Here is a 12,024-nt window from a genome sequence, read left to right as displayed (position 1 = left end):
ACTGAATTGCATACACTTGAAATTTTCTTAAATATTTGAAATTTGCTTAAATATTCTCACCAAAAATTAAAATAAAATAAAAAGAATGAATAAGAATCTTCTCTGGTGATCCAGTGATTAAGAATCTGACTTTCAATGCATGGGATATGGGTTTGATCCTTGGTTATGGAACTAATATCCCACATGTTGTTGGCAACCACAGCCATGTACTGCAGTGAAGAGCCACAGAGCTGCAACTAAGATCTGATGTAACCAAATTAAAAAAAAAAAAAAGAATGAATGGAAATAATGGTAACTGTAATGGATACATTAATTAACTTGATTGAGATAATTTCATAATATGTTCAGCAAAATATCAAGTTCTATACTTAAATATATGGAATTTCTATTTTTGATTATACCTCAATAATACTGGGGAAGAGAAGAGATTAGAATACTATCATGTCTGTTTTCATAACAAAATGAAAAAGCCAAAAGCAATGATTTTATGCTTGACTTTTTCAGCTCATTAACCTCTAGATTGCAGGGAGAAAAATCTTCCAGAGGGCCTTCTCTTTGTAAGCACCAGAGCAGTCAATTTCAGTGAAATAAGGATAAAAAATGAACACACAGGGAGAATTCTCAAAATGCAGATGTCAGGATCCATCCCCAAAGGGCATATTTCAATCCTGGAAGGAGGAAGTCTTTCATTATTTTCTAAACGCACCCACGCACCCACGCATATTTGGATCTGATGCTGTCATCTAGAACCCCCTCAGAATTATCTCTGGGTGGGAGAGGCTGTTAAAAAAATCAAGCCCTTATGGCATGCTTGTGATTTATCAGGTTTGGAAGCTCGACTTAAGTCATTATGTGTAGATGCAAACACTAGCATTATTCAAGCAATGGTGTGAAAGAGTGATGTTATGGACTATTTCACTCCCACTCTATTTCTACTGTATATAATTTACCTTCTAGGTTAAGTTTATTGTTTAAAGGATAACGTTTGACCCTGGGATATCCCCCTGAAGAAGGTTTGTGTGACATAAAGTGTTAATTTTTGGCTAGACTAGTTTTGTTCCCTTCCTTATATATGGTTAATTACAATCTAAACAGGAAATTAAGCTCCATCAGCCTACTTGTTTTTTGGTCTGTTTTAAGGAATTGGGCTTTATCAATAATACAACTTTATCCACATGTGTGGGTGGGGATAAAGGAAAGTTCGACTATAAGTAAGGGTAATTTGAATAAGGACCTTTTAGAAGAGAAACTGAGACAATTTCAGAAAATGGTTGTGTTATTTGCTGTATCTTAGATCAGGCTTACCAACATTGATTCCTTTTTTTTTTTTTTCCTTCCTCAGATGTACATCCAGACAACAACACTCACTGTCTCCATGAGTTTAAGTGCTTCGGTGTCTCTAGGCATGCTGTATATGCCCAAGGTTTATATTATAATTTTTCATCCAGAGCAGAATGTTCAAAAACGCAAGAGGAGCTTCAAGGCTGTGGTGACCGCTGCCACCATGCAAAGCAAACTGATCCAAAAAGGCAATGACAGACCAAATGGCGAGGTGAAAAGCGAACTCTGTGAGAGTCTTGAAACCAACAGTAAGTCATCCGTAGACTTTCCGATGGTCAAGAGCGGGAGCACTTCCTGATAGATGTACGTTGAACATTCTTCTACTGGTCTTGGGGACTGTACAACATGGTTCCAAGGGCATGGTGCTACCCACACACCATGAGACCATCACAGTAGTTAGAACCATTTGGTTAGAACCAAAGGATTTCAGTGCAAGTGTCTCCTCTCCAGAGCACGAACATAGACACAAATTCTCTTTTACAAAGGGTGATGCTCAAGTCTCTCTTGTGAAGCATCACAGAGCTTGAAGCTTGGAACTAGGCTCCATTTATAAAATTATCTTTTAGTATTCATTCTCCAATTGTTAGTTCAATATGGGTTGCTTTTCATAGAATTAGCAGTTAACTAGTATTTATGGAGCATGTTACCAAAGATCTTACACAAATAGCATGTGTGTGTGCTGAGTTGCTTCAGTTGTTTTCAACTCTTTGTGACCCCATGGACTGTAGCCCGCCAGGCTCCTCTGTCCATGGGATTCTTTAGGCAAGAATGCTGGAGCAGGTTGCCATGCCCTCCTCCAGGGGATCTTCCCAACCTAGGGATCAAACCTGTGTCTCCTGCTTTCCAGGCAGATTCTTGACCCACTGAGCCATCAGGGAAGCCCCTTACACAAGAGGACAATATGCTATTTAGGTATTTAGGGAAAGGAGAAAATTATTTAGCCAACATGTTAGGTTCAGTCATAGTTTATATTTGTTTCCCCAAAGTGATCCCCTTCTCTGGCTTTCATTGATCTCTCTAATTCTTAATATATATTCAGATAGAGTTCTTCTCTGAAAGCCTCATGACCCTGAAAATAGGACACTTGCTACTACAACCACCCCTCCACTTTTCCTTTCCTCACCTATCTTCCTCTTCTCTATATTCATCCTTGAAGAAGCACATAACAAATCACTATTACCAAAGTAATCCAGTAGAGTTTAACTGAACTATTCAAGTCCATCTTGGTATCTACTGAAGAACAGAAAATTGAAAGTATGTATTGCAAAATACCAGAAAGTTGAATACAGTGAGAGTATGTATACAAACACACACACACACACACACACACACACACACAATCTCTCTCAGATTCTTCCAGGAGGCTATATCTCCTATTCTCTGTACATTTGACATTAAATACAGGGATGATTGAGTTGATTTTAGCTGATTCAATTATTATAACAACTTAATCTACAACACTGTCTACTTTAATGCCCTATATGCAGAATTATCCTTACTAAATAAGCATGTATTAATTAAACTTACTGACTTCAATTACTATCAGACTTCTGAATGATTGGCCAGATCCTCTAGGAAGATGAATATCAAATTTATCCATATATCTATTCACCCTTCTGCAAATGTGAACCCTTAAAAAAGTACAAGAGAAGATACAATAAGGGTTGGTTTGGTATCAGATTGTTAAAACCACCTCTGATTATAGGTAGGGAACTGACTGATAGTGGAGCTATTTGGGCACTTAGCAGAGGGTGTACTAAAACCACTCTTAAAGGCATTCTATCAGAGTAGAATGCTTGTGACTTGAGGGCAGAATTTGATGTGCTTCTGTGCCTTGAAAGCATCAGTGCAGGAAGTTAATACCTATTGTAGGATGGCCAGTGATACAGTTTGAACACTGGCATCTCTCAGTATGACTCACCAGAGTCTATAGATGCATTTGTTTTTTAACAGCAATCCAGAGAACTTTACATAGTATGGCTGCAAATGGAAACAAGCAAATATACAGTGAAGTAAATATCAGTTATCCTAGATTTACCTCTGGAATGTAATAAGGAAAAAAATAATCAACATTTTCCACCCCTTTAAAAAATAAATTGGTTCCCTGAAGGGAAAATTTCTGATGTTGATAAAGACTAATCCCATGTCATAAAATAAGTCTAACACATTTTGTTTTCCTTCTATTATTTTCTATTGACGCTGAAATGGAAATTTCATAGCATGAGTACATTTCCCTATTTCTTCTGAAATAAGAATGAAAGATTACAAAAGTGGAGCCTCTCTGGTGGGTAATCCAATAATATTCTGGAGGAGTCAAATGCTCACTTTTGAAAGGTGACAGAAAGCTAAGATAAGGTGAATCAAGATAAAGTCAATTATGACCTCAAAGAAGGTTAAACTGTACTTTGTAGTTTTCATCTTTTACAGGAGTGGTTTGGGTTGAATGAATTAGGCTCAGATAAAGTGATTACAGTTCAGACATTCAAGAAAAGAGTGTAGGAAATCTCCACACATCCTTCTTCCATCCTAGGCCCTGTAACCACTATTAACCTTTGCTTACTTAGACCACTAGCAACCATGGACCCTGTGGATGCCTATCCCGTCTGCCACATGTTTGAATGGAGTCAAAAGTCTTCCAAAATCACAAACTCTCAAAAACTTGAAGAGCTTAAATGCAATATTTTTCTTCTATAAGAACATTTTATGTCTTTGAAAGTATAATTGAAAACTGAAAAAGCTCTTGCCATTAAATTCTCTGTAACTAGTATTGTACCTCCTTGGATTTGAAATACCTCCTTGCAAAACTGAGGGAGCCCATTCTCAATCAGTCCCAGGGTGGTTAATTCCCTGGGACTGTATCCATGTTGTTGCATTCTCTTACTTTCTGCTATCAGACTTTTGATAAATCAACCTCACTACCATGACATGACAATGACATACAGGATAGTGTTTTGTAAACTATAAATCACTATGTAAAGGTAGATATATCATTGCTGTCTTGAAAATATAAATTGGCCTCGGGGTCATAGAAAAGAGAAGACAAAATTCAAAAACTATTGTTTTAGCATCTCTATTTTTAATATGTGAAGGATTTGATAATTATGGATACTGTTCTACAGTTGGAATTTTTTTCAAATTAGCTGTGTATTTATGATATACATGCAATATTTTTTCTTCAACTTGATAGATCTCTACAAATTCCTCATACTTAAGCCATTTCATCTTAAAGATGACTTGTTAATGCCTGAAATTCTGATCATACATATAAGGTTTTAAAGCTTCTAAAGGTACACAGAATAAATAAAAGGAATGTGAAGCTGGAAGGTACACCAAACCAATCCATGTTAATGATTGAATTTGCAGAATACTACATTTCACATGTAAAAAGGTCAAGTGTTGTTTCATAAAACTTCTCCTGAAAAGAGACTTAGGAACAAAGTTGATATATATGAATTTTATCAACGGTACCCAATTAACAAGTGTTGTAACATGGTAGTCCTTAAGTTCTGTTCATGCATAATTCATGAGAACAGCTGCTGTTGGAGGTAGATCCGCTTTCTCTGGCTTATAAACCCAGTGTGTGTGCACAGGAAATTCATTGTTGCTGAATTCAAACCTGATTTTCACAAAGCATATTCATCATCAGAAGTATTACATTAGTTCATATGTATATCTCTGAATCCTTTGTGTTCTGTAAGACTTCTGGAATGAAGGCAAAGGTACCACTGCTGCCATGAAAATCCGCAGACATACCTCCTTCTATTGAGCTTCACTTGATTGTGTTTCCCAGATACTGCATCTTTTTCCTTTTTTTTTTCAAAAACTGAGCATTTGTGTGAAACTTGCATTGTTGGATGATGGTTAGCATTTTTCAGCAATATTTTTGTCTAGTGAAGTCATGTGCATCATGTTTTTAGACACACTATTATTACACACTTAATAGGCTATAGAATGCTATAAACAGATTTTTTTTTTTTTTTTTTGGCCATGCACTGCCAAATCCCTGTGTGGCACTTCATTCGCTGACCAGGGATGGAACTCATGCACGCTGCACTGGGAGCTCAGAGTCTTAACCACTGGACTTCCAAGGAAGTCCTAACATAGCCCTTATATGCAGTGCATGTGTGCGTACCTATATGCTAAGTCACTTCAGTCATGTCCAACATTTAACAGCCCCATGAACTGTAGCCCGCAAGGCTCCTCTGTTCATGAGATTTCCCAGGCAAGAATACTGGAATGGGTTGCCATTTCCTTCTCCAGGGGATCTTCCAGATCCAGAGATGGAACCTGCATCTCCTGCATCGGCAGGCATGTTCTTTACCACTACTGCCACTTGGGAAGCCCTTATATGCACTGACTTGCAAAAAATATTCACATGACTTGCTTTATTGTGTGCAATATCATTTTCCCTAGTGATCTGGCCCATAATGTCTAGATTGGTCTCTGAATAATAGAAAAGATAAGACTTAAAATTCAGACATGTTCAGAGCCTTGCATCCCTTTTCTAATAAAAAAAATTACAATTACTTTCCTTTTGTAAAGTATAGTCTTAGTTCTCAGTAGAATTCTACCATCTTTTTCTGGAGGTCACTTCTAAGAGTCTAAAAAATAAAACACGAATTTCTAAAGAGGTTTAGAGTCTTAAAGTTGGAATGATCCTTGAATAACATCTGAATATCATCTTCATCAAGGTCCTTTGGTTATTGTTCTTCTGTTACCCCCATAATTTTTCTTTCTACCCATCTTCAAATCTGATAAATATTTCTTACATGTTTAGTTATTAAATATACTGAATATGGCAAAAAGTTGAGTATTTTTCCTTCAGGGCCATTTTTTTAACTCATAATTTTTCTTCATCTTATCAACAAAGACCATATGAAAGTCTTTCAAAAACATAGCTGAAGTATAGATTTTATTTTCTTAGAAAATATTTAGAGGGATATGATAACATTATACAAACAAGAAAGAAAAAAAATGAAATAAAGACCATAAGAATCACTGTCCCATTTTACACCAAACCAAATGGAACAGACACCCTAGCTTTTAGAGGAGTAAACAGAAAGAAAGCATTCCATATTGATTCTCTAAGAAAACTGCTGTTCCACCACAAATCTCCCCTGCCTCTGTCCTCACAAAAACCCAATGTTCTGGATTGTGGACCAGTGATGAAACTGAGGCCCTGTAACCTGGTTTAGTGATGTTTTGGTACTCATTTTGTAGAGAAGAGGATGCAATTTAAAACCAAGTCTAAGATCTACTTCCTTTCAATTGCACGTCAATAATAATCTAATGTGAGCACTATAGAAAGATATGCAGATATATCCCACCTGTTTTTAGCATGAAGCTCGTATTAGTCAAGGAAATAAAAATAGCAAAAACATCTACAATTAACACATCCTGGGCTACTTGCTTTAATTTTACTGATTGTGGTCTTTAGGTAATGCTGGTCTCTGATAAAAATTATCTGGTCAATTAGCAGAGTTCATGTACACTAAAATGGAATGAGTGTAATCACCCATTATTTCAGAGAAGAAACTTTACAATTTTCTTATTCAGTGTTCAAAAGTAAATCATTCTCTTAAAAAAAAAAATCTGTTTCACTGTGAATTGGATTTATGCAGTGAAATAGGTAGGCTTCCCTGGTGGCTCCATGGTAAGGAATTTGCCTGCCAGTTTAGGAGATGAGGATTTGATCCCTGAGTTAGGAAGATCCCCTGGCAAAGGAAATGGAAACCTACTCCAGTATTTTTGCCTGAGAAATCCCATGGACAAAAGAAGCCTGGTGGGCTACAATCCATGGGGGTCACAAAAGAATCAGACACAACTTAGTGACTAAACAACAAAGTGAAACATATACATTCAGCATTTTTTCTTATTTTTTCTCATTTATTCCAGAATTCCACTGAAAAATAGAATATCACACTTGAATTTCAGAACAGAGATTTATTCCATCACAGCTTTCAAAAACACAAAGGAATTATCTGGATTTAGACTTGTATTTCTGGAAATTTGAGTATAAATATCAATTTGACTTAGAATATTTTCTTGTTCATACCTATTTAATAATCTTACAATAATGGGTTTTATTTCACAGTAAGCTGGTACCAGAAAACTTAAATATTCATTTGCTTCTTCAAGTCTTTATTTTTTAAACATCTCCATTTGCATCCTTTTGATGAACCCAGACCATAAATATGTGTTGGCAATACATTTTAGTGCACTCACTTTTAGAGTTTAAAAGTATTATATTTAAATAAAAGATACATTCACTCTCAAAGCATGACTAATTATAATGAAGTGAAGTGAAGTCGCTCAGTCGTGTCCAACTCTTTGCAATACCATGGACTGTAGCCTACCAGGATCCTCAGTCCATGGGATTTTCCAGGCAAGAATACTGGAGTGGGTTGCCATTTCCTTCTCCAGGGGATCTTCCCAACCCAGGGACAGAACCCAGGTCTCCTGCATTGTAGGCAGACGCTTTACCGTCTGAGCTACCAGGGAAGCCAATTATAATGACTGACCCTTTTTTGGTCATCAAGCAGGCTTAAAAAATCGATGTCTTTAATGTGGATTATTAAAAAAAAAATCTTTTTTTATTTTTCAGGATACAGAATTGATCTGTTCTTTCATTTTTTTACCCTGTAAATCTCTGTTAATCAAAACACACATTAAATAGAATTTCACCTAACTTTATTAAACACCAAGGTGTTCATATTTTTAGTTTTCTGCTAAATGTATATATTATAAATGAAACTAGTGGTTTCACAGATCAAAAATTCTGCTTTTTATTTCTACAGCTGTTGAATTCCTACCACATGGTTTAAAATAACGTTGTAAAGACCACATACCGTAAAAAGTCACTTTAAGATTTGAATTTTAAGATCATTTTAACAAACTGATGTATTATCCTGTACTATAATTTGTTTTAATTTGTCTTAACAGCTTCCTCCACCAAGACGACATATATCAGCTACAGCAATCATTCAATCTGAAACAGGGAAATGATACAATATGAAGAAATGTGGTATGCGATCTTAAACAATGAACGTGACACCACCAACACTCACTCCTGGAGATCTCTGTAGACTACAATCAATCAAATCAATAGTCAATCTTGTAAGGAACAAAAAGTAGCCACAAGCCAAAAGTATTAATAATAGGGAGTGAAGAAACCCGTTTTATACAATACAACCAATGAGTGTCAAGCTAAAGTATTGCTTATTCATGAGCAGTTAAAAAAAAAATCACAAAAGGAAACTAATGTTAGCTTGTGAAAAAAACAAAAACAAAAACAAATGCTGTTGAAATATGAAATAAACCTTGTCTGATGTTATTCTTGTAAGTATTTTTCTGTGATTGTGAGAACTCCCGTTCCTGTCCCACATTGTTCAACTTGTATAAGACAATGAGTCTGTTTCTTGTAATGGCTGACCGGATTGAAGCCCTGGGTTGTGCTAAAAATAAATGCAATGGTTGACGCATGCAATTTTTTATACAAATAATTTATTTCTAATAATAAAGGAATGTTTTGCAAATGTTGAGAGTTGTTTTGTTCCAGTTTTAAAGCCAGGGAAAACTCTTTCCAGTTGGCACTTCTGCCGTTATTTAACTCCTGCTGTAAAAGCCCTGATGTGCCAAGAAAATACTATTTCCTCGAGGAATGTGTTTTTGTACATGTCCTTGTATGTGAAGAAGATTGTTTTTTATTTCTATATCAAAAAGAATTATTTGTGTAAGACTTTGTGACTATTTCAAGATTTATGTGGTAGTTTTTCATAGTAATTGCCTCTTTCCTGAAGAATCAAGTAGTAGTTTGAGGCCAATTGCTTCAGGTATCATAATTAACAAATGATGAGTTAAATATTAAATGTGACTTGTGAGAATATAATCTGAAAGTCTTCATCTAAAAGTATATCCAAGTATCACTGAAATTCTCCATTTTCTAAGTCAAACTTTTGCATAATGAAATAGTCCAAGGTGTATAATATTAACTTTTTCTCACCTGGATATGGTGTCCAATGAAATCAATGAAGTAATGACCCTTACCCAATACATTCCTCAAAGCACAGAATTAACATATTTATTCCCTTGGCATCACTAAAGAAACCACAGTTCAGATAACATGTCAATGCTTTCTTATTTTCCAAATGAAAACATTCATTGGTTCATAGAACAGTATCATTAAAGAGAGAGAAAACAGGGAGCCTGTGTCACGCTAATAAACCATGCTAGGATGGCTAAACAGACCCTGTTACAGACTTCAAATCTACTACCATTTTTATCATGGGTGCCTCTTATCTACACAGTCCCAGACATCCATCAAGTCAATGGGTCTCTAAGATCATTTTGTTACTAAATGTTCTCTCTGCTGAGTTAGCTTGGATGGCTCATTGCACTCCTTATAAATATAAAGAGCTATCTGTGCTCTGTAGCTTCAACTAGGATATTGACAGTCACTTTATTTAATATAGAGGGTTAAAGTAGAACAGTTCAGGCACCTTCAACACAGAGTAACATTTCCTAGATCCCAACCCAGAGAGCTGCATACAGAAGGAAATGGGTACTTATTGGCCTCTTGCTATAGTATCTGTTGCTTGTAGATAACATGTAAATCAAGAAAGAGTATTATTTTCAAGTTTTCAGATAATCTGAATTACTGATAAATACAATCCTGTAATCAGGATTGTAAACCCATCTCTAGGTGTGCCTTTCTAGATAAGGCCTAGTTTAAAACAAACTAAACTCATAACTACATATTTAATATATTTTATTGTGCCATGTAGCTCAGTATCAATAGCTAACCAAGAAAATTAATTAGATCATATTTTAATTTTTAAATGGACAGTTTTCTCTGTATTGGAGATTACTATCCATTTTTACAATTTTTTAAACTAGTAAGTATATAGATGTTTGGCTGAGGAAAAAAATGCTTGAATTTTGCAAGCCTTGTATTTCATTCAGAGAGCAAAATTCAAGTATATATTCATATTTTCGTTTAATAGTTGACTCTAGTTAGGGTAAGTGGATGCGACAGAGTGATTATGAGAGCAAAGCTGGATCAACGGTGGGTTTTTATGATGATGATGATTTTTTCCTTTTAAGGCTTTAGAAAGAAAAATAAAACATTAAGCCAAATTCACTACATTTCCAAATTGTTTTTCCAGTTACAAACTTACTAATGGGTTGTCTTTCTTAAGTACTTTTGTAAACAATTGATAATTCTTTGGTGTTCTACAGATTTTTATTTAGCTCATAATGGAGTTGAATAATAGTTTTCATAGATTTACATATGCCAATTATCTTGTATAACATTATCTCAGTGGGAAATTTTCTTCCTGATGAAACTATCATCTCCCCAGGCAATGGGAGGATAAACTCCCTCACTCTCTTCTAGTAGGAGCTGGAACATTCTGACCTCCACTGCAGTTATTTTCTCAGGGACTCTGCAGAGGGCTCAGGGGATAGTCATACATGCTGGGACAGTGTGGGGAGACATCCTGTAAGGAGAAGGATTTAGCGTGTGCCTAGTAGTGGTTCACAAGTCCCATGCTTTAAAACGAACTGCCTGTGTACTATAGATAAGCAAACGCAAAGTTGCATGGAAATAATATACTATTATATTCTTTAGAATCGACCTTGTGTTTTATTCTGGCCAGGAAATGTCACATCTAATCTCAGCATGCCAGAGGGAATGCTAAAAATGTAGCCTAAGGTAATATTCAGCAAATGTCACTTGTATACAATAAGCAACATATCAGTGTGACCTTGGGCCAACTAAATCTGACCTCAATTTTAAAAAAAATTAGCTTATACTTGCTAATATTTAAAGGCATCTGAATCTGTGATGGTTGAGCTGGCACAGACTAATTTTATTTTTAAGGAAAATTTATCATAAATTTAAATTCGAGGGGTGACCACTGGGACATGAATAGGGAGCTAAGTGATTAAGCTTAATTTTTGGTGTTTATCAGAAATTTTCACATAAAATTTATCATTTTAGAAGAACAGGATTTTACGTTTTTTAAGTAAATACCATATTACAGGAAATCTCACTAAGAACAGAAGTTTGTATCATTTTATTTCCTTCCCCTTTGACTATATTCTCTATTATTTACCAATGACAGTGGAGAATAACAATTTTCTAAATTATGTCAGCCAACAATGATGTTTTATTCAGTCTTTAAGTGGAAGAAATGCCATTCTTAAACTCTATTATGCAACATTACCAATTTTTCTCATTACATTTATTTAAATTCCTTTAATGTGAGTATTTCATCTATCTTTTAGAATAAAATTACTAAAAATAACAATAAGGTTGCATGAAAGGATGGATAAGAAACAATGCCAAATTATAGAATATTCTAATCATACAAAATCTTTAGAAATGCTCCTTTTTGCTTTTATTATTGTTGCCTTTTAATAGACATATGAATAATGAAGAAACATTTGAGCATAGCTAGAAGAAAAGATTTCCTTAAAAAGAAATGAAGTCTATGACTGTTCAGAAGCTTGCTGTCATTCTTGGAAAGTATCATATTATAGTAACAAAAAGAACAATTGTTAAAAAAAAATTTCCACTGTCTATGTTCTATTTCAGTTTATTCCTTACAAAACTTTTTGTAGCATAACCTTTAATGATGCTCTGACTTATGAGTGCCATTATTTTTTATTTAATTTAACCCT

The 12,024-nt window shown here is 35.1% G+C and overlaps 1 protein-coding gene across 2 annotated transcripts in view; it reads left to right on the top strand.

Annotated features, from left to right (window-relative positions):
- Positions 1 to 10,480, top strand: part of GRM8 (glutamate metabotropic receptor 8) — an 883,624-nt gene extending 873,144 nt beyond the window's left edge. Inside the window, exons 10-11 of one of the 2 annotated variants that reach the window (XM_069588313.1) lie at positions 1,343 to 1,589; positions 8,284 to 10,480. In XM_069588313.1, coding sequence (XP_069444414.1) covers positions 1,343 to 1,589; positions 8,284 to 8,333 — 297 coding nt within the window. In that variant the 3' untranslated portion in view covers positions 8,334 to 10,480. Of the gene's footprint in view, positions 1 to 1,342; positions 1,645 to 8,283 lie in introns of both variants that reach the window. The other variant, XM_069588314.1, reaches the window with a different exon arrangement.
- Positions 10,481 to 12,024: the final 1,544 nt, after the last annotated feature.

The sequence above is a fragment of the Ovis canadensis genome, chromosome 4 (assembly GCF_042477335.2).
Source record: "Ovis canadensis isolate MfBH-ARS-UI-01 breed Bighorn chromosome 4, ARS-UI_OviCan_v2, whole genome shotgun sequence".
Classification (NCBI taxonomy): domain Eukaryota; kingdom Metazoa; phylum Chordata; class Mammalia; order Artiodactyla; family Bovidae; genus Ovis; species Ovis canadensis.
This window is presented reverse-complemented; position numbering and strand designations above follow the sequence as displayed.